Below are 23,750 nucleotides of genomic sequence, written 5' to 3'. Positions count from 1 at the left end.
ATCTTACCCAGTCACCCCACTTCTTCCTTGCTAGGCAGGGTCTTTAATGGTTCAGTGTCCTTTTGATCATAGGCTCTGGCCTGGAGAAAGGTGACATTTCCCAATTAATAGCTCCCCCACTGTTCTCTGAAGGGCCCCTGATATTCTCTCTGGACGTATCTTAGCTCTGTCACCTTCTCAGGTCATGTTTGTTCTCCCTAACAGCCTCCTTTGATGTAACTCTGTGTAGGCAGACAGAATAATATCAAGCAGGTAAACTGAGGTGCATATCATATTCATAAAAATAATACAGCTATGTTCCTCGTTCTCCTCATCCAGTTATATCAAATCTCTTTAATCATGCTTGGGAAGAGAATAAAGAGCTTCTCACAAAATACCCTGAGGCTATGAAATCCTCATGGAGGGAGCTGCAAATAGCAGGGGTGAGAGAAAAATGCAAAGAGGAGATTGAAAATAGGGTCAGCCTAATCTGTCTAATCTGAGGCAGCCCCTTTCCCCGCACAGACACAGGGACAGTTGGGAAGCAGGAGCTACTGAGAAAAACTAGGGCCTTACTCTCCCTTGCCCTGTACCTTGTGCAGTCTTTACACCAGTGCAAGGTAGAAACATAGGACTGGAAGGGACCTCAAGAGGTCATCTAGTCCAGTCCCCTGCACTCATGGCAGGACTGAGTATCATCTAGACCATCCCTCACAGGTGTTTGTCTAACCTGCTCTTAAAAATCTCCAAAGATGGTGTCAAGGTTCCTCCCCCACTCTGAACTCTAGGGTACAGATGTGGGGACCTGCATGAAAACCTCCTAAGCTTACTTTTACCAGCTTATGTTAAAACTTCCCCAAATTAATTTTATCCTTTGTCCTTGGAATAACCACTGCCACCACCAAACTCTAACTGGGTTTACTGGGAAACGTAGTTTGGACACATCTTTCCCCCCCAAAATCCTCCCAACCCTTGCACCCCACTTCCTGGGAAAGGTTTGGTAAAAATCCTCACCAATTTGCATAGGTGACCACAGACCTAAACCCTTGGATCTGAGAACAATGAAAAAGCATTCAGTTTTCTTACAAGAAGACTTTTAATAGAAATAGAAGTAAAAAGGAGTAAAGAAATCACCTCTGTAAAATCAGGATGGTAGATACCTTACAGGGTAATTAGATTCAAAACATAGAGAACCCCTCTAGGCAAAACCTTAAGTTACAAAAAAGATACACAGACAGAAATAGTCAGTCTATTCAGCACAATTCTTTTCTCAGCCATTTAAAGAAATCATAATCTAACACATACCTAGCTAGATTACTTACTAAAAGTTCTAAGACTCCATTCCTGTTCTGTCCCCAACAAAAGCAGCATACAGACAGACACAGACCCTTTGTTTCTCTCCCTCCTCCAAGCTTTTGAAAGTATCTTGTCTCCTCATTAGTCATTTTGGTCAGGTGCCAGCGAGGTTACCTTTAGCTTCTTAACCCTTTACAGGTGAGAGGATTTTTCCTCTGGCCAGGAGGGATTTTAAAGGGGTTTACCCTTCCCTTTACATTTATGACAGATGGAGATTCCACAACCTCCTAGGCAATTTATTCCAGTGTTTAACCACCCTGACAGGAAGATTTTCCTAATGCCCAAGCTAAACCGCCCTTGCTGCAATTTAAGCCTGTTGCTTCCTGCCCTGGCTTCAGAAGCTAAGCAGAACAATTGTTAGTATGTGTAAAGTCCTACTATTCTGATGTGGTAGCAATTTACACCCACTTCACACTCCACTTTGCCCTGGTGTAAATGGCTTACAAGGCACAGGACACTCAAGAAACCAGCCAACAGGGCTTAGAGCTGACAGCGAATTAGACATGAATTTGCACTTAGGGCTTGGCTACACTTACATTTTATAGCGCTCTAACTTGCTGGCTCAGGGGAGTGAAAAATCAGCCCCCTGAACGTAGCAAGTCTGAGCGCTTTAAAGCGCTAGTGTAGACAGGCTCCGGGGGCTGGGAGCCGCTCTCCCAGTGCTTGGGGCTAATCCCCTCGTCAGGGTGGATTACCAGGAGCGCGACCACACTTGCACTTCAAAGCACTGCCGCAGGATATGGCTGCAAAAAGCCCAGTGCAGTCTGATGCTGTATGATACAATGGCATCATGTCCCAGTGGATGGAAATCATAGGGCCTTTCTCGATGGCTCCAGCGTGGTACGCCTGGAATATGGCCTTCAGTTCTGTGCATCCTACTACTAGAAAGGCAGTGATGAAAAGGAGGGAGTTCAGGTCGGCTGGCTGGGACCCAGGATTCCCATTCCACAGGAAATTCCAAAATTAAAAAATATTGTTCCGCATTGAAACAAAACCTCAAAATTCTGACATTTTCCATGGAGTAGGAGGAGTCCAGAATTTTCATTTAAAAGAAAAGGGAAATGACATTCTGGGTCAACTTCTTCTAAACACAATGAGACTCCCTGAACTGCTTGGAGCTCTGTCTGCCTGCGGGGCAGAGGGGGGGCTACTGAGAAGCCAGGAGCTTGTAAGTGCTTACAGCCCTGGAGGAATGATGGATGAGATAGAGAAAGGCACCATTTGGGCTGAGATACAGTGAGATGTATCAGTCAGGGGAACTCATTTTGCAGGAAGCAGTGGAAGCTGCGCAGCTTGGGACACTTAAAATTGGACTGTGCCAGAGAATGGAGATGGAGATGATGGTCTGGTCTTTTCCTTCTCTCACTTTGATGATCTTAGGACCCTATCCATAGCTGCATAAAACCTAGCTCACACAGATCAGCCTCCCAGGGCCATATGCTTCCCCTTGGGAGCACAGCCACGTTTAAATGTTTCAAGCCATGGGGCTAGAGCAATTCCTTGCTTGGCTGCATCTGGAAGGGCGCTGAATAACCTGAAAGAAAACTCAGTGCTATTGGCATTGAGCTCTTACTAACCTTGAGTATCCCGACTACAGCCAGTGCTTAACCATGAGTATCAGGCAATGGGCCTGCTCACCTGGCTCTCAGCCAGATGGCAGCGTAACCTTCTTCTTGTTTTATCTGCTTCAGGAACATGTTCCCGCCGAACCTAGTAGAAGCCTGCTTCAAACAGGTACGGACACCGGTTCCCCATGCCTGCTTCTTCCTGCCCAGCACTCTGATTGTCCTTTATGCCTGTGCAGAAGAGGTTGCATTCTGAACTGCCCCCCTCTAGAGATGCAGGGATGGGTTTAGGCCACCTTTGAACCTCCCAGAGTGCACTGCTCCAATGACCACTGCAGCCACCAGTATAAATTAGAGCAGCTCCCAGGCAGCCTTACTCAGTTGTCTATAGATTAGTAAACAGCCCGGAATTGCTGGAGCACAGACTGTTCTGGCCACTACCCTTCCTGCTCTTGGCTTGCTCCTCTCAGGGGCCTGCCAAGGGGCAGTGTGGGGCCCCTTATATGCCAGCCCTGTACTGCCTGTGAACAAGGGGAGCTCCCCCAGGGCTGTTCCCCTGCCCCTTTATAGCACCTCAGGAGCAATATAAAGGGCCCATAGCACAAGTATGAATATCTGGCCCAACGGTAACAGTTGGGTGTAAAATGACACCAAATGGGATTCCCCACTCACAGTGCTAGCCATTGCACCATCCCCTGCGGAGCTGAAGAAGAGACTTCTTTCCCTGAGTGTAAGTAGCACAGCATCTGGGTCGCTTGGTAAGCTGGTCCCATTCAAACAATATGTGTTTTAATACAGCCAAATGCAAAGTCAGACATCTAGGAACAAGGAATGCAGGCCACACCTACAGAATGGGGGGCCGGACCCTGTATCCAGTGACTCTGAAAAGGATCTAGGGGTCATAGTGGACAAGCCATGGAACACAAGCTCCCGGTGCAATGCTGTGGCAGGAAGAGCTAATGCGACCCTTGGATGGATAAATAGGGGTGCAGTGAATAGGAGTTGGGAGATGTTTCTACCTGTGTTTAGCAGTGGTGAGACTGGCCCTAGAATGCTGTGTCCAGGTCTGGGATCTAGATTTTTTAAAGGATGTTTCAAAAATTGAGAGGGTGCAGAAAAAATCCACACATTTCATTTGAGGCCTGGAGAAAATGCCTGACACTGAGAGACTTAAAGAGTTCACAAAAAGAAAAGGAGTACTTGTGGCACCTTAGAGACTAACCAATTTATTTGAGCATAAGCTTTCGTGAGCTACAGCTCACTTCATCTGTTGCATTCAGTGGAAAATACAGTAAGGAGATTTATATGCACACAGAACATGAAAAAATGGGTGTTATCATACACACTGTAAGGAGAGTGATCACTTATGCCATCATGTGCCAGCAATGCCCCTCTGCCATGTACATTGGTCAAACTGGACCCTCTCTACGTAAAAGAATAAATGGACACAAATCAGATGTCAAGAATTATAACATTCATAAACCAGTCGGAGAACACTTCAATCTCTCTGGTCACTCGATTACAGACCTAAAAGTCGCAATATTACAACAAAAAGACTTCAGAAACAGACTCTAACAAGAGACTGCTGAATTGGAATTAATTTGCAAACTGGATACAATTAACTTAGGCTTGAATAGAGACTGGGAGTGGATGGGTCATTACACAAAGTAAAACTATTTCCCCTCTCTTCCCTCCCCCCCCCCCCATTCCTCAGACGTTCTTATCAACTGCTGGAAATGGCCCACCTTGATTATCACTACAAAAGGTTTTCTCTCCCCCCGCACCCGCCCCCTGCTCTCCTGCTGGTATTAGCTCATCTTAAGTGATCACTCTCCTTACAGTGTATATGATAAACACCCATTTTTTCGTGTTCTGTGTGTATATAAATCTCCTCACTGTATTTTCCACTGAATGCATCCGATGAAGTGAGCTGTAGCTCACGAAAGCTTAGGCTCAAATAAATTTGTTAGTCTCTAAGGTGCCACAAGTCCTCCTGTTCTTTTTGCGAATACAGACTAACACGGCTGCTACTCTGAAACCTTAGAGTTCGATCAGCTATCCAGGGAAAAGGTGGATTCTCATCTCTTGATGTCTTCAGTTCTAGACCGGATGCTTTCTGGAAATTCTGCATTGGCTAAACCCAAGTTATTGGGCTCAACGCAGGGGGAACTGGGTGAAATGTAAGGGCCTTTGCTTTACAGGAGGTCAGGCCTGATGATCTAATGGTCCTTTATAGCCTTACGCTCTATGATCTAGACGTCTGTGAATCCTTGCACTGAGCCAGGGAATTAGGCCCAAACAGTTGTCAGCCAAGTCCCTGGGAGTTCAGGCTCAGGCCCTGTGGAGAAGAGCAGGGTTATTGTGCAGAGGCTTGTGGGCACGGCTGACAATGGTGTATCATTTCAGTACAAGACGCAATACAGCACCAGGGTCTTCGCCAGAACCATCCTCCGCAGCAGCAATGACACAGCAGGGACCACGGCCAGCTCACAGGCTTCCATGCCTGAGAATGTCACCGGCACTCTGGAGAACGTCACACGCACCCTTAGGAGCCTCCAGGAAGTGCTGAGCTTCGAGGAAACCATCCCTATCCCCGGCTCTGCCAACGGGGTGAATGCGCTGGGCCTGGTGGTGTTCTCCGTGTGCTTTGGCCTGGTGATTGGCAGCCTGAAGCAGAAGGGACGGGCCCTGCAGGAGTTCTTCAACTGCCTCAACGAAGCCATCATGAGGCTGGTGGCCATTATCATCTGGTGAGGAGCAGGGTGGGTGGGGCAAGGAGACCTGATGAGAGATGGGGGTAATTTTAAAGGTGAGATACACAGGGAAAATAAATGGGTGTGGCCCCCATTTTGCTCCTTAGTGCCTGGATGGGATTTTAATTCACAAGTGTGTGTTGGGTTTTGTTTGTTGTTTTTATCATAGATATATCAAGGAGGCCAGGACATGACTTCCTTGATGCTGCTTGAGGCCTCCTTGGAGGACCAGAGAGCTGAAGTGGGGGGGTCACTAAGACGTTACCTAAAGGGGCAAGCTGTGAGTGTGGCACACACAGAGCTTTCCTCCCAGCTGTTTTCCAGGAGTTTTAGTTAATGTTGAATGGTGTTGGGCCAAGTACCAAACCCTGTGGAACACCAGTAGAAACATCCCCTTTCGGTGAATCCACACTGACAACTACTTTGTTTTTAATCAATTGAACATAATCAATTGTTCTGTTGAGATTGTACAGTGCTAATTTTTAATTAGAATGTCATGTGGTACTAACTCAAATGTCTTACCAAAGTTTAAGTATATTATATCTATGCAGTTATTTTTATCAACCAACCTTGTAATCACTTCAAAGAATGAAATCAGTATTGTTTGCCATATTTGGAAACAAAATTGCCAGACGTATTTTCCATAAAACTATGTTGACTGGCATTAATTGTATTCCTGTTCTTGGATTCTTTATTGATTGAATCCTGTATCAGTTTTTCCATTATTTTGCCTTCATGGCTAACTGACCTATAGTTACCCAGGTCATCACACCTGCCTTTTTTGAATATTGGCACAGCATTAGCACTCTTCCAGTGATCTGGAATTGTCCTGGTTTTCCAAAATTTATGAAAAATTAACATCAGCAGGCCAGAAATATCCTCAGCCAGCTCTTTAAGCACTCTAGGGTGCAAATTAACTGGGCCCGCTAATTTAAAAATATTTATCCCTGGTAGATATTAGCATCCTCCTAATTTACTAATCCGGTTGAAAGGATTTCATCATCCCTATGTGATATGAGTACATCATCCTGCCTCTTTCCAAATACAGAATAGAAATACTTATTGAACCAGGGGCAGCGGAACAATGGGTGTGGGGGACTAGTGCCCCCTCGAGGGAAATATTTGGGGGGGTCTCATGTATGTTTCTGCCCCTTCCAATGTTTCCCCCCAAAATATCTCATGGAAATGACGGTGGGATTGGGAAGAGGGGCTGGAGCTTCCTCTGAGATCAGGTTGGCCACGAGGAGCAGGTAGGAACACCAGTCCTGTCCCTGCCTTCCAGCCTCCATGGGTCCTGGTGGAGACACTTGGCCCAGAGAGGGGCAGGAACATATGTGCCAGCTGTCAGAGTAGGGTGAGGAATGGAAGGAGCACAGGGCACTGGGCACCAGCTGCCAAGGAATTGCTGTAGGAATGCCAGTAGGAACTGCTGGGACACCCTTTCCCAGCCTGTTGCCAGCTGCCCCTCTCCCATCCCTCCCCCCACCAATTCTAAGTAGCTCCCCTCGCTCCCCCTCCTATCCATCTGCTGCCTGCCCATTCACAGTGAGCTTCCGTACTAAACTCTTCTGCCTTTGTGCATCGTTATTAACGTTTACCATTAATAGTAGTGGGCCTATACCATTGCTTGGAGTCCTTTTTTTCCTAATATACTTAAATTTCTTCTTAATATAAGACCAGCAATACTGGGTCCGATCAATGGTCCATCTAGCCCTGGATCCTGTCTTCTGACTATGGCCAATGCCAGACGCTTCAAAGGAAAGGAACAGAACAGAGCAATGATTGAGTGATCCATCCCCTGTCGTCCAGTCCCAGTTTCTGGCAGTCAGAGGCTTAGGGACACTCAGAGCATGAGGTTCTTGTGTTATGTGAAGGGGTAAATAAAGCTTCCTTATCCACTTTCACTACACCAGTCATGATTTTTTAGACCTCTATCATATCCCTCCTTATTGGTCTCATTTCCAAGCTGAACATTTCCAGTCTTTTTAATCTCTCCTTGTATGGAAGTTGTTCCGTCTCAACCGTTTCTGTTGCCCTTTTCTGTACCTTTTCCAATTCCAATATATCCTTTTTGAAATGAGGCAACCAGAACTGCACATAGTATTCAAGGTGATGGCCTACCATGGATTTGTATAGTGGCATTGTGATATTTTCTGTCGTATTATCTCTCCCTTTCCTAGTGGTTCCTGACATGTCTGTTAAATTTTTTGACTGCCACTGCATATTGAGTGGATGTTTTCAGAGAACTATCCACAGTGACTGCAAGATTTCTTTCTTGAGTGGTAACAGCTAATTTAGACCCCATCATTTTATATGTATAGTTGGGATTATGTTTTCCAATGTGCATTACTTTGCATTTATCAACATTGATTTTATCTGCCATTTTGTTACCCAGTCACCCAGTTTTGTGAGATCCCTTTGTAGCTCTTCACAGTCACCTTTGGACAACTATCTTGAGTAATTTTGTATTGTCTGCAAATTTTGCCACTTCCCTATTTACCCCCCTTTCCAGATCAATTATGAATATGTTGAACAACTCTGGTCCCAGTACAGATCCCTGGGGCACACTGCTATTTACCTCTTCATTCTGAAAACCATTTATTCCTACCCTTTGTTTCCTATATTTTAACCAGTTACTGATCCAGGAGAGAACCTTTCTTCTTACCCCATGACAGCTTACTCTGTTCAAGAGCCTTTGGGGAGAGACCTTGTCAAAGGCTTTCTGAAAGTCTATGTGCACTCTGTCCACTGGATCACCCTTGTCCACAGGCTCGTTGACTCCCTCAGAGAATTCTCATAGATTGATGAAGCATGATTTCCTTTTACAAAAACCTTGTTGACTCTTGCTCAACAAATTGTCTTAATTTATGTGTCTGATAATTCTGTTCTTTCCTGTAGTTTCAACTAAGTTGCCTGGCATTGAAGTTAGCTTTACCAGCCTGTAATTGTCAGGATCGCCCCTGGAGCCCTTTTTAAAAAGGCGTCACATTAGCTACCCTCCAGTCATCTGGTCCAGAGGCTGATTTAAGCGATAGGTCACAGACCACAGTTAGTAGTTCTGCAATTTCACATTTGAATTCCTTCAGAACTCTTGGATGAATACCATCTGTTAGGGGGCTTATTCCTTCACCCACTTACTTCCCTGGTCCTTCTCGCATGAACAGAGAGCAACAATACCCGAAGTCCAAAGGTGCAAACAATTCGATGTTTATTGGGGTGAACTTCCAGCAAGCATGATTCCAGTTTCCTTCCTTAGTATCCTCCTTCCCAGCTCTGACACCACAGAGCCTTACACCTGTGTCCCTGTTCCCATTCCTACCCTTAGCCAAACATGATTCCAACTTCCTTACTCCCATTCCCTGTTCCCATTTCCCCCTTTAGCAAAACATGATTCCAATTTTCTTACCCCCATTCCCTGTTCCCATCTCCCCCTTTAGCAAAACATGATTCCAATTTTCTTACCCCCATTCCCTGTTCCCATCTCACACACCCACATGCCCACCCCCACCCACACCCAGTCACTTCCTCATTGACTACAGATTATATAGTAAAACTTGAGTTCTGCTTAGCTATACCTTAACCAATCATTTTCCTGAAATTTAACTAACCAATCCTAACATATTGTAACCAATTATATCCTACCACCTTAATTAGTTTACACCCAGCAAAATTAATTATACAGCAGACAGGAACAATCACAGAACCAGACAGAGATTATACAGACAAACAATAGAAAAGTAGGAACTATAATGACAAAACAATACAGAAGTGAGGATTTCACATCCCAGCTATTGATAAATGAGTTCTTGCCAGACAGGATGCTATCAAACTAAGTTTCCTTTTACATTTTCTAGGCACTTCCCTTTCTCTGGAGGTGATAGGAACTATCAGGACAGGATTGTATTCCTAACAGCCGAATAGCACCTTATTTCAGTGTGACTAGTTTGGAATGTGAGGATGTGACTGTTTGCTTCCCAGCTTATGGCTGCCTCTGCTGCTTAGCCAAAGGTCTTAGCCTAAGAACAGGGCCTCAGACTGTCACAGTAAGAGAAGGCCCTTACACCAGCAGACAGTGATTTTGATTCTTTCTTTTATACCTCTATCACTAGCCAAGTGATAAGAATACACCTAAATTCTTAGAGTATAGGCCTTTACAGACAGGCCTGAATATCTATATCCTAACACCATCTGGTTCTGGTGACTTATTACTGGTTAATTTAACAATTTGATCCAAAACCTCCTCTACTGACATCTCAATCTGCAACAGTTCCTCAGATATGTCATCTAATAAGAATGGCTCAGGTGTGGGAATCTGCCTCCCATCTTCAGCAATGAAGACTGATACAAAGAATTCATTTAGCTTCTCCACAATGGCCTTGTCTTTCTTCAGCGCTCCTTTACACCTTGGTTGTCTAGTGGCCCCACTGATTTTCTTTAGCCCTGCCAGCCATGGATTTTTCCCTGAAGTCTTTACTTTCCTTATTAATTTTCTACCCTTTGTTGTATTTATCTATTCCCCTTTTTTCCATTCGTTATATTATGCTTTTCTATTTCTAACTGCTGCCTTCATGTCCCCATTGAACCATGGATGGGCTTTTAGCCAAAGTTGTCCTCTTTCGTGTGGAATTGTGGCTTTGGGGCATCTAATGAACGCTTCTTAGAGAACTCGCCATTGTAATCCACATTTTTCTGTCTACATTTTTTCTCGCAGTCAATTTTGCTCAGACTTTTTCCTCAGTGTTGGGGAATTAGGCTGGGCCTGTCCTCTGTTTACCTGTATTGAATGTAACCAGGTCATGATCACTGGTCCTTAGACAACCACCAGCTCCCAACCCTGTGATTAATTCATCTGTATCCAGTATAGCATTCCTTCATGTTGGATGCAATACCTTTTGTGTTAGAAAATTATTTTCTATATTTTTTAGAAACTCTAACAATGTTTCACTGCTGGCTGAATGCAACCTCCAGCATATGTCTCCCAGATTGAAGTCCCTCATAACAACACAATTTTTCTGAACACACAGTACAGACAGAAGTAACTCATGCTGTTCTCTGGTTTGATTCAGTGGTCTGGGCTTTGCTAATAGCACTTTGATCCATATGCATACAACATCCCTAGGTCTGAGTCATTGATACCTCTAACACATTACCTCTTAGTAATGGTGTCTTTTGCCCACTCAAATCTTTCTAAACAGGTTATAAGCAGTGATTTTAACATTCCAGTTATGTGAATTGTCGCACCAGGTTTCAATAATATCTAATTTCTTCTCTATCAATGAAAATTTCCAATTCCTCTTGCTTGGTACCCAGACTCTTAGCTTTGCATTAAAACAACTGAAAAATTTCTTCTCTTCTCATTCTTTGCCACATCAGTTCAATTTGTTCCCAGCATACTGCATTTGAGTTTGTACCACATTTGCCTTCTTAGTATCCTCCCCTTGTGTTGCTAGCTTAATGTCCTCCTGGCTCCTCCAGCTAGTCTCCAAGAGCATCTCTTTGGGTGAATGGGCCACTTCACACCTCTCAGCCATCTGTGCTGCAGATAGATGTGCAGAGCCTCTTCCCTGAACACTAGGACCAGATTTGGGGCAGGGATTCTGCATCTCAAATCTTCTGCCTCCAGCTGGTTCATGCACTTCTCTCAGCCCCACTACCTTCCTTTCTCAGAAGCCCTCCAAGCTTACCAGGGCATGGAGTGGCAAGAAGGAGAGTGGAGCTGGTGTGTAGTGTCCGGAGCAGTGGGTGGGCTAAGAGCTGCAGGGGATGTCAGACTGCAATGGCATAGTGCAGAGAATGTTGGAGATGGAGCGGCATTGGAGCAGTGGGGAGGAATCTGAACAATTGCAGGGAATATGGGGTTTTGGAGCGGTGGGGGTATTAGAACAGTGCATTGAAGAGTGGGGAGAAAAGGAGGGGGTCAGAGCTGTGCAGAGGGGGATGCTGGTTTTGTCAGTCTCCCAAAACTCTCACATCCATTGCCCCCCAAGTTTGTCCACCTCTTCAAAAAAAGTCCCCACTGACTCCATGCTAGTCCCTGAACTGCTGCTGCATCCTCACCCCTGCACCCACAACTCCTCAATGTGGGTCCTGTCCTGATGCCTGCCTCTCTGTGGGAAGGAGGGTGAAGCAGGGTGTGCTGGAGAGGCGGAGACAGGAAGCGATGCAGGGGCAGCAAAGGGACTAATATGGAGCAATGTGTTCTGTGGCCAGGGTAATCGTTGCCTCAGAGCCAGAGACAGTGGAGAGGGTGGGAGTACATGGGGGTGCAGAGAAAATATTGTTTTTAAAAGCAAAGAAATTAAACGCTCAAAAGCCATAATGCAGTGTTACGATTGGCCAGCTGTGCCCCATGTCCTTCCAGAGTGTGGAGAGAGACTAAACAGAAACCTCTGAAAACTAGGAAATACAAAATTAAGATACATGCTGTGACGGGTTGGATCACAGAAACCCCCTTGGGGCTGGCCACTGATTTGCCAAGAGTACTTCTGCCCCGCCTTTCCTGCCAGCTTGGGACTCCAGAACCCTGCCTGGTTGTGCCAGACATGCTTGCCGGCTACAAACACAGGCCCAGGTCTGAACCACGTCCACAAACTGAAAGCAGCTTAAGAAGTGTTCCTGTCTTTAACACTCAGATGCCCAACTCCCAGTGGGGTCCAAACCCCAAATAAACCTGTTTTACCCTGTATAAAGCTTATATAGGATAAATTCATAAATTGTTCGCCCTCTATAACACTGATAGAGAGATATGCTCAGCTGTTTGCACCCCCCCCCCCCCAGGTATTAATACATACTCTGGGTTAATTAATAAGTAAAAAGTGATTTTATTAAATACAAAAAGTAGGATTTAAGTGGTTCCAAGTGATGACAGACAAAACAAAGTAAATTACCAAACAAAATAAAATAAAACATGCAAGTCTATGCCTAATACAGTAAGAAAACTGAATGCAGATATAACCTCACCCTCAGAGGAATTCCAGTAATCTTCCTTTTACAGACTAGTCTCCTTCTAGTCTGGGTCCAGCAATCACTTACACCTCCTGTAGTCCTGGTTTCTTTCAGGTATCCTTTGAGGTGGAGAGGCTATCTCTTGAGCCAACTGAAGACAAAATGGAGGGGTCTCCCAGGGGTTTAAATAGACTTTCTCTTGTGGGTGGACACCCCTCCCTCCCCCTGTGTAGAATCCAGCTACAAAATGGAGTTTTGGAGTCACATTGGCAAGTCACATGTCCATGCAGACTGAGTTCCTTACCAGCCAAGCCACATTCCTGGGAAAGCTCAGATGTGGATTGGCATCTCCACATTCATTGTTGACTTAAGTGTTTCTTGATTGGGCACTTACTGAGAATAGTATTTTCTCAGGAAGCTAACCAACTGCTTCACTGAGGCTATTTAAAATTAAACAAGTACATAGCCAATATTTATAACTTCAAATACAAAAATGATACATGTATACAGATAGGATGAATGTATTCAGTAGATCATAACCTTTGCAGAGAGATGTTACATGGCATATGTAGCATAAAACATATTCCAGCCATGTCATATTTACATTCATGCGCATATTTCCGTAAAGCATTATGGGGTGCATCGTCACACATGCCACAACCCTCATTAAGTTGTTCCAATGGTTAACTACCCTCATTATTAAAGATGTGTGTCTTATTGCTAGACTGAATTTATCTGGCTTCAGCTTCCAGCCATTAACATGTTAGACCTTTCTCTGCTAGAGTGCAGAGTGCTCTGGTATCAAATTTCTGTTCCCGTGTAGGTACTTTAAAAATATGTATTGTTTGCCTGTGCCCAGCTTCCCAAGCAATCCAGATTGCCCTGTGTCAATGTCCTGCCTTTTTATCCAGATACTCCTGTACTGAGACTAATAACTTGTGTCTGACTACAGCACCCTCCAGAAGGGTGATCAGTCTGCATTTGTGGAGATCAAGAGGTGAAGAATCCACCACTTTCCTTGGTAGTTTGTTAACCTTTAACCCATTCCCAGTGGCTGTTACCAGCTCCAGAATTGGCACAGTTAAGGTTGCATTGCAGGGCTGGCATGTACCTTAACTTTGTATTTTCTGATTTTCAGAGGTTTTGGTTTAGCCACTGTCCACATTCTGGAAGGGCAGGAGGCACCACTGGGCAACTTTAACTCTGCAGTAATGAAGTTTTGGGGCATTTAACATATATTTGCCCCTTGAGCTAAAAGTGTTGCTGGTAGCAGTAGTAGGCTGTTATCCTCTGTATGGCTCAGCCAATAGAGGGGTGTGTGACACACGTTTTATCAGTGGACAATACATTGCTTGCAACACAGCAGTAGAATACTGGGTGTCAGGACTCCGGGGTTCTGTTTCTGAGCCTGGGACAGGAGTGGTTAGAGCAGTTGCTGCAGCCAGAGAGCCAAGTGCATAGGTTCAGCAGACTCTAGTTGAAAGGAGGAGTGACTGAATCTTGGATCTGGGTATTAGAGATCTGGCATCTGTTTCTAATTGCCAGGAGTCCTGTTAGCTGTAAAATGGGGGGATGATACTGGTCTTCCTAAGGTAGGGGTCTGAAGCCTTGCCCAGCAAAAAGGGCTGTGAACTCAAAAAGTGTTGCATCCAACATGGGGGAAGTCTATATTAGACCTTGTCTTGACAGCTAAAGAGGAACTGAGCACAGAACTAAAAATGAATGGTAGCTTAGGCACAAGTGATCATGACTTATCACATTTATAATGTACAAACAGAATGGAGTCCAGTGATATCAATACTTGGTGCTTTAAAAGGGCCAGTTTCACAAAGCTGAAAACAATTATGAGCCAAGTCAGCTGGGAGGAAGAATTGAATCAGAACAAAGTGAATGACTGTGAATTAAGGCCACTTTATGAGGCTGTGTCTACACTACAGACCTTACAGGGGCACAGCCCTATCGCTGCAGCGGCACCGCTGTAAGGTCTCCTGTGTGGCTGCTCTCCCACCAGCGTAATTAAACCACCCCAACGAGTGGCAGTAGCTCTGTCGGCAGCAGAGTGTCTCCTGCCAACATAGCGCAGCCCACACCGACGCTTTTGTCTGTGAAACTTATGTCTGTCAGGGGGTGTTTTTTCATACCCCGGACTCAAAGTTTTACCGACACAAGTGCTAGTGTAAACATAGCCCTAGTTGCCCCAAAAGCCACAATCCCCCTGTCAAGGAAGAGGCCATATTGGTTATCAAAGGACATTTTGATTAAAAATCTAGGTGGTTGTAAAATTAACACGGTGCACACTAAATGGATTAAAAACTGACTAACTGATAGGTCTCAAAATATCATTGTAAATGGGGAATCATTGAGTGGGTGTGTTTCTAGTGGGGTCCCACAGGGATCAGTTCTTGGCCCTATGCTACTTAACATTTTTATCAATAATCTGAAAGAAGACATCAAATCATCAATAATAAAGTTTGTGGATGACACAAAAATTGTGGGAGTGGTAAATATGGTAGAGGTCAGATCTGGATTGCTTGGGAAGCAAAATATACTTTTAATACAGCAAAATATACCTGTGTACATCTGGAAACAAAGAATGGAGGCCCTACTTCCAGGATGGGGAACACTATCCTGGGAAGCAGTGACTCTGAAAAAGATTCAGGGGTCATGGTAGAGGTGGACAATCAGCTGAACATGAGCTCCCAGTGCAACGCTGCACTCCAAAGGTCTAATGCAATCCTTCGGTGCATAAGCAAGGGAAATCTCAAGTAGGAGTAGAGAGGTTATTTTACTTCTGTATTGGCCCTGGTGTGACTGTTGCTGGAATTCTGTGTCCAGTTCTGGTGCTCACAATTCAAGAAGGATGTTGGTACATTTGAGAGGGTTCAGAGAAAAGCCATGAGAATGACTAAAGGATTAGAAAACATGCTTTGTAGTGATAGACTCAAGGAGCTCAGTCAATTATAACAAAGAGAAGGTTAAGGGGCAAGTTAATTACACTCTAAATACCTACATGGGGAACAAATATTTGATAATGGGCTTTTCAGCCAAGCACAGATCTAACACTATCCAATGGCTGAACATTGAAGATAGCCCAATTCAGATTGAAAATAAGGCACACATTTTTAATGGTAAGAGTAGTTAACCATTGGAACAATTTACTATGGGGCATGGTGGATTCTCCATCATAAACAATATTTAAATCAAGATTGGATTTTTTCTAAGGGGCCCACTCTAGGAGTTCTCCTGGGGTAGGTCTCTGGCCTGTGCTATCCAGGGATTCAGACTAGGTGATCACAAAGGTCTCTTCTGGGTCTTGGAAGCTATGAATAGGTGACAGTATTGACTGGAGATTCTGAGCCTTGAACTCCTGACACTCCTGGCTCCTAGCTCAGGGCACCCTCGGCTGGTGGGTATTTTGTGGGGAAGGGACCCTCAGACTGTTGAAAAATGGAGATTGAAGGAGGCAGATCTGTCTTACAAAATTCAGAACCCCAAACTCATGGACCACTAAAAATGTTGATCGAAAGCCAACTCTGGAGTCAGGACTCCTGTTTTTTATCTTCCTCTCTGTCACTGGGTCACTCTGTGATGCTGGGCAAACCACATAACCTCTGTGTGACTCAGTTTGACCATCTGTTCAGTCCTGTGACGGCTTTGCATGGAAGGATTAATAGCACAGTGTTTCCTGTCACGGGTGGGATGTGGCGTTTTCCCTTTCCCATGAACTGATGGAATGTGCTGGACTGGCAGGCCGGGTCTCTCTGCTGAGACTATTTTCTGTGATGGTGTCTGTTGGGAAATGGCCGCTTGTCCACTGCATTGGGACCATCATAGTGATTCAGAAGGGAAGGCTCCTTGCAGCACCTGCAACACTGAGCCACCTCCTTAAACAGCAATGCACCAAGTCAAGCTAGTGAGTACAGCTTGTGAGGAGCCTGTTCTCCCTGTCCCTGGCTCATGCGGGGCTAGAACCAACAACTCCCTCCTCTGATCACTGACATCAAAGTTATTTGGCTTCTAAATGCTTTGCTCTCATGCATGCCCAGCTGAAGGAAAGGGCACATTCAATGACTGCAACCTGAGTTGCAGGAGATTTCTACTATGCAAGGGCCAGGGTGAGTTGGGGAGAGCTATGGTCAAGGGAGCTGCCAAGGGGCACAGGGGCAGACAAGCCCCTAAAGGTCTGGCACATTATTCAAATCAGGTCAAATCTCCCAAGGACAGGCTGCCTCCGGGGAGCCCTAGCTGCTGCCTCCTGCTGGGAATGTGCTTTCACGCTGAGGCCGGGAGGGGCAGAGGAAAGCCAAGATGCCTGAACTGTTCCAAACTTCCCACATGGCTGAGTGTGAGCCCTGAGCCTCTTGAATACGAACACTTGAATGGGAGTCCCTAGGGGTGAGCCCTGAGCCACGAGTGTAAGCCTCAAAGCCACAGTCTGAGCTCTGACTGGGAGCCGGGAGTCCTGAGTGGGACCCTGAGTACCTGAAGGGTGTGTCCATGGAGGCATGGTTCTCTTTTATCTTTCCCTAATTTTACCTTCCTGTGACCGCCTCCATCTCAGCACTAGGGCGCCTCCCGCTGAAAGGCAGCCCTGCACTCACTAGATGGATCAGAGCCGGGAGCTCTGCACCCGCAGGATGGATGGGAGCTGAGAGCCCTGTACTCATGGAATGGGATCTGGGAGCCCTGTGCTCGTGGGATGGGAGCCCTGCACCCGCAGGATGGATCAGAGCTGGGAGCTCTGCTCCCGCAGGATGGGATGGGAGGCGGGAGTTCTGCGCTTGCGGGATGGGATCAGAGCCTAGAGCCCTGTGCTCGCGGGATGGGATCAGAGCCGGGAGCCCTGCGTTCTCAGAATGGTATATCGGAGCCGGGAGCCCTGCGCTGCCAGGATAGGATGGGAGCTGGGAGCCCTGTGTTCACGGGATGGCATCGGAGCTGGGAGCCCTGCACTCGCGGGATGGGATCGGAGCTGGGAGCCCTAGTTAGGAAGTTCTGTGGGGTGAGACGGAAATGGAGGAGCAGAGAGGGCAGGTCCCAACGCAGGAGAGGATGTAAGGGCTGATGCAAACATACTTCAGACAAAATGTTTCCTGACCAGCCTCTCCTTTTACTTCTCTGCTTGGACCCAAGTTCAGCATTGCTAGCAACATTTGCTCCCCTGAGTCCCACCGATATTTCAAGAAGGGTTTACATGAAAATATCTGCATAGCCAGTGTTTCCATGATGCTCCTGCCTGTACCTCGCCCTGAGTTAATACTGCCCTCCAGGTGGAGGGGCCTGGCTGGGAGGGGACAGAAAGGGATTTGGAGAGCCCGTCATGCAGAGGCCAGTGCTATCACAGAGGGGTGGATTTCAGTGGAGGAGCAATCCCACCCAGTGCCCCAGCCTGTGCAGCCAGCAGGGGACTGAGGCCATTGACAGACAGACATTGCTTGGTCATTTGAATCCACAGGTCAGCTCTCTGCTGTCCCTGCAGCTTCCAGGAGGGGGCAGCTAAAACCCCGTCTGGCGACTTCATGCGTGGCCTGTGTCTTTGGGTGCCCCAACCTCCTGTGGCTCTGTACAGCGTGGGAGAGCCGATGCAGTTATGTGCGATTCTGGAGGCCAGTTCTAAGCCCTGGTCCCTGTGTTCTGTGACAGGTACGCCCCCGTCGGGATCCTATTCTTAATCGCTGGCAAGATTCTGGAGATGGACAACTTAGCAGTAATGGGGGGCCAGCTGGGAATGTACACGCTCACCGTCATCGTGGGGTTGCTCATACACTCCCTGTGTGTCCTGCCGCTGCTGTACTTCATTGTCACCCACAAGAACCCATGGGTGTTCATCACAGGCCTTCTGCAGGCCCTCATCACCGCACTGGGCACCTCCTCAAGGTATGCTGCTTCCCCAGGCAGACTGCGCTGGGCAGGGGCACAGCAACCCGTGGGCAGGGTTGCCAGGCATCTGGTTTTCAACCGGAATTCCCAGTCGAAAAAGGACCCTGGCGGCTCCGGTCAACACTGCTGACCGGGCTGTTAAAAGTCTGGTCAGCAGCACAGTGGGGCTAAGGCAGGCTCCCTGCCTGCCCTGGCTCCATGCAGCTCCTGGAAGCAGCCAGCATGTCCCTGCAGCCCCTAGGCACAGGGGTGATCAGGGAAGCTCCGTGCACTACCCTTGCCCCGAGCGCCAGCTCCGCAGCTCCCGTTGGCCAGGAACCACACCAGTGGGAGCTGTGGGGATGGCGCCTGTGGATGCGGGCAGTGTGCACTGTGCAGAACTGCCTGGCTGTGTCTCCGCCAGGGGTCAGACATGCCGGCCACTTCCAGGAGCAGCATGGAGCCAGGGCAGGCAGGGAGCCTGCCTTAGCCCCACTGCGCCGCCGACTGGGAGCCACCTGAGGTAAGCGCTGCCCAGCTGGAGCCCGAATCCTCTGCCCCAGATCAGAACCCACTCCCACCCCCTTCCTCCCTCCCGGAGTCTGCACCCTGCACCCCTTCCTGCACCCCAACCCACTGCCCCAGCCCAGAGCCCCCTCCCACACCCTGAACCCCTCATTTCTGGCCCCACCCCAGAGCCCACACCCCCAGCCCAGAGCCTGTACCCCCTCCCACAGCTCAACCCTCTGCCCCAGCCCAGTGAAAGTGAGTGAGGGTGCGGGAGAGCGAGCGAAGGAGGGAGGAGGGCTAGAGTGAGTGGAGTGTGGGGCCTCAGGGGTGGGGCAGGGCAGGGGCGTGGCAAGGGTGTTGCTGATGAAGGGTTTTGTGCAATTAGAAAGTTGGCAACCCTACCTGTGGGGGAGGGCTGGGGAGCTAATTAGACATCATGGGACACATGCTCAGAAGCTCTCGTTATTCTCAGTGAGTGCTGAACTCTTGCCACCGCAAGGCTGTGGGGTGGGATTCCCAGCTTCTTGCCCTAGAACCCAGTCCCAAGCCCAACAAAGTCCCATGGCCTTCTTTGGCCCTGGATTGGAGCTGTGATCATGAGGGCAGGCTGCCTCCATCTACGTGCATTAGTGTATGTGCCAGCCACCAAGGAGGCGAACATATCTGTCTGGGGAGGAGATGGTGGGGACTTAGCCGCTGGTCCTGGACTGCACGCCTGAGCTCAGGGCCCAAACTCATATACCACTGGCCTGGCCTGGGGGAGACTGCTCAGCCTGCCTCTCACACACACATTCACAGACACGCTCACACGTGCTCTCATACACACACATGCGCTCTCACAGACACGCAGTCACACACACAAATGCTCACACACATTCACATGCGCTCTCACACACCCGCTCTCACACGCACTCACACATGCGCACTCACACACATGCACTCACATGTGCTCTCACACACTCACACATACACACTCAGACAAGGCTGTCTAGTCTTTCTCAGTGATTGGGGAGAAGGGCCTCAAGACCCTTGTCTAAGACTGGTGCAAAGAAGCTCAAGATGGTGCCACACTCCTGCAGTACAAACAGCTTTCTGCGGAACCTGCTGCGAGGCCCCACTCCTGGCCTGACACCGTCACTCCCAGCCAGCAGCAGGGCTGGGAGTCCTGACACTCTCAGGCAGCTTCAAAGTGCACTATACCACCAAGAGACCCACTCAGTCTGCACTGACTCCCAGCAGCCACTTCTGACCTCCCCCTCTACACCTTGCAGGGCAAGAAAGCAGGGATGTGGGATAATAACAAACCAGGGAAGGGCCAAGCATGCTGGAGTGCGTGGCCTTTGCTATTTCCTAGAGGAAGGCAGCATGGTCTGGTGGTTAGAGCTCTGGGAGTCAGGAAACCTGGGTTCTGCTCTTTGCTCTGAGCTTAACTCTCCATGTCACTTTGGGCAAGTCCCTTTCCACCTTTCTGCCTCACTCTACAATACAGAGGTTCTTGGAGGCACCATGCCAGGGGCCAAGCCCTTGGTCCTTCCCCCCAGCGTAGGCTCCAGTAGCCTTCAGGGTCTATTGCTGAGTGAGTGGGGTCACAAAACGCCTCCGGCCAGGGCCCCCTCCCTGGTGCAGAGGTTGGGTGTGGCTCTTTCATGGTGTTTGGGGTTTCCTTTCAGCTCGGCAACACTCCCCATTACGTTCAGGTGCTTGGAAGACAACAACGGGGTGGACAAGCGCATCACCAGGTTCGTTCTGCCCGTAGGCGCGACCATTAACATGGATGGCACAGCTCTATACGAGGCCCTGGCAGCCATCTTCATCGCACAAGTCAACAACTACGAGCTCGACTTCGGGCAAATCATCACAATCAGGTGACTGGGCCCAAGAACCTCTGCCATTCAGAGGGAGTCAGGCATCGGGGATCTTGCAGGGCTTGACGGCTGACCCCAAAGGGATCAGGCACTGGTTCTGCTTTGAAAAGGGACTGAGAAGAGGGGGAAACAACAAATTCAGAGAGGGCCCCACTTTTGCCAGCCATGTTCTGGGAGGCGGTTCTGCCCCAGGCCAGAGATCAGGCTGTGGTTTTCAGACTGGGGTACATGAAGTCTCTCCCCATGGTGAGCAGAATGAGCCCATGAGAGCCAAGCAGCAAAGGTTGGGGGTTGGGGGATTGAGGGTGGAGGGGACTCTGACAATGACCGCAGTTTGCAGTGTTGTTGCAACCATGTTGGTCCCAGGCTATTACAGAGATAAGGTGGGAGAGGGAATATCATAGAATCATAGAATCTCAGGGTTGGAAGGGACCTCAGGAGGTCATCTAGTCCAACCCCCTGCTCAAAGGAGGACCAATCCCCAGGTAAATCATCCCAGCCAGGGCTTTTTCAAGCCTGATCTTAAAAACCTCTAAGGAAGGAGATTCCACCACCTCCCTAGGTAACGCATTCCAGTGTTTCACCACCCTCCTAGTGAAAAGGTTTTTCCTAATATCCAACCTAAACCTCCCCCACTGCAACCTGAGACCATTACTCCTTGTTCTGCCATCTGCTACCACTGAGAACAGTCTAGATCCATCCTCTTTGGAACCCCCTTTCAGGTAGTTGAAAGCAGCTATCAAATCCCCCCTCATTCTTCTTTTCCGCAGACTAAACAATCACAGTTCCCTCAGCCTCTCCTCATAAGTCATGTGTTCCAGTCCCCTAATCATTTTTGTTGCCTCCGCTGGATGCTTGCCAATTTTTCCACATCCTTCTTGTAGTGTGGGGCCCAAAAGTGGACACAGTACTCCAGATGAGGCCTCATCAATGCCGAATAGAGGGGAACGATCACGTCCCTCGATCTGCTGGCAATGCTCCTACTTATACATCCCAAAATGCCATTGGCCTTCTTGGCAACAAGGGCACACTGTTGACTCATATCCAGCTTCTCCTCCACTATAACCCCTAGATTGTTTTCTGCAGAACTGCTGCCTAGCCATTTGGTCTCTAGTCTGTAGCGGTGCATTGGATTCTTCCGTCCTAAGTGCAGGACTCTGCACTTGGCCTTGTTGAACCTCATCAGATTTCTTTTGGCCCAAACCTTCAATTTTCCAGGTCCCTCTGTATCCTATCCCTTCCCTCCAGCATATCTACCTCTCCTCCCAGTTTAGTGTCATCTACAAACTTGCTGAGAGTGCAATCCATGCCATCCTCCAGATCATTTATGAAGATATTGAACAAAACCGGCCCCAGGACCAACCCTTGGGGCACTCGGCTTGATACCGGCTGCCAACTAGACATGGAGCCATTGATCACTACCCGTTGAGCCTGACAATCAAGCCAGCTTTCTATCCACTTTATAGTCCATTCATCCAGCCCATACTTCTTTAACTTGCTGGCAAGAATACTGTGGGAGACCGTGTCAAAAGCTTTGCTAAAGTCAAGGAACTCCATCCACTGCTTTCCCCACATCCACAGAGCCAGTTATTTCATCATACAAGGCAATTAGATTAGTCAGGCATAACTTGCCCTTGGTGAATCCATGCTGACTGTTCCTGATCACTTTCCTCTCCTCTAAGTGCTTCAGAATTGATTCCTTGAGGACCTGCTCCATGATTTTTCCAGGGACTGAGGTGAGGCTGACTGGCCTGTAGTTCCCAGGATCCTCCTTTTTCCCTTTTTTAAAGATGGGCACTACATTAACGTTTTTCCAGTCTTCTGGGATCTCCACCGATAGCCATGAGTTTTCAAAGATAATGGCCAATGGCTCTGCAATCACATCTGCCAACTCCTTTAGCACTCTCGGATGCAGTGCACCCGGCCCCATGGACTTGTGCTCGTCCAGCTTTTCTAAATAGTCCCGAACCACTTCTTTCTCCACAGAGGGCTGGTCACCTCCTCCCCATGCTGTGCTGCCCAGTGCAGTAGTCTGGGAGCTGACCTTGTTCGTGAAGACAGAGGCAAAAAAAGCATTGAGTACATTCACTTTTTCCACATCCTCTGTCACTAGGTTGCCTCCCTCATTCAGTTAGGGGCCCACACTTTCCTTGACTTTCTTCTTATTGCTAACATACCTGAAGAAACCCTTCTTGTTACTCTTCACATCTCTTGCTAGCTGCAACTCCAGGTGTGATTTGGCCTTCCTGATTTCACTCCTGCATGCCCGAGCAATATTTTTATACTCTTCCCTGGTCATTTGTCCAATCATAGAATCATAGAATATCAGGGTTGGAAGGGACCTCAGGAGGTCATCTAGTCCAACCCCCTGCTCAAAGCAGGACCAATCCCCAACTTCTTGTAAGCTTCTTTTTTGTGTTCAAGATCAGTAAAGATTTCACTGTTAAGCCAAGCTGGTCACCTGCTATATTTACTATTCTTTCTCTACATCAGTCTGGTTCGTCCCTGTAACCTCAATAAGGCTTCTTTAAAATACAGCCAGCTCTCCTGGAGTCCTTTCCCCCTCGTGTTATTCTTCCAGGGGATCCTGCCCATCAGTTCCCTGAGGGAGTCAAAGTCTGCTTTTCTGAAGTCCAGGGTCTGTATTTTGCTGCTCTCCTTTCTTCCTTTTGTCAGGATCCTGAACTCGACCATCTCATGGTCACTGCCTCCCAGGTTCCCATCCACTTTAGCTTCCCCTACTAATTCTTCCTGGTTTGTGAGCAGCAGGTCAAGGAGAGCTCTGCCCCTAGTTGGTTCCTCTAGCACTTGCACCAGGAAATTGTCCTCTACACTTTCCAAAAACTTCCTGGATTGTCTGTGCACCGCGGTATTGCTCTCCCAACAGATATCAGGGTGATTGAAGTCTCCCATGAGAA

General features: G+C 47.8%; 1 protein-coding gene across 2 annotated transcripts in view; it reads left to right on the top strand.

Annotated features, from left to right (window-relative positions):
- LOC140903081 (excitatory amino acid transporter 1-like) overlaps positions 1–23,750 on the top strand; it is a 130,107-nt gene that overhangs the window by 79,868 nt on the left and 26,489 nt on the right. For both annotated transcript variants that reach the window (XM_073323803.1, XM_073323802.1), the window contains exons 5-8: positions 3,027–3,069; positions 5,307–5,650; positions 18,242–18,475; positions 20,638–20,832. In XM_073323803.1, coding sequence (XP_073179904.1) covers positions 3,027–3,069; positions 5,307–5,650; positions 18,242–18,475; positions 20,638–20,832 — 816 coding nt within the window. The remainder of the gene's footprint in view (positions 1–3,026; positions 3,070–5,306; positions 5,651–18,241; positions 18,476–20,637; positions 20,833–23,750) is intronic.

Source organism: Lepidochelys kempii, chromosome 25 (assembly GCF_965140265.1).
Source record: "Lepidochelys kempii isolate rLepKem1 chromosome 25, rLepKem1.hap2, whole genome shotgun sequence".
Taxonomy (NCBI): Eukaryota; Metazoa; Chordata; order Testudines; family Cheloniidae; genus Lepidochelys; species Lepidochelys kempii.
Note: the sequence above shows the minus strand (reverse complement) of the source record. Positions and strands in the feature narration are given on the sequence as shown.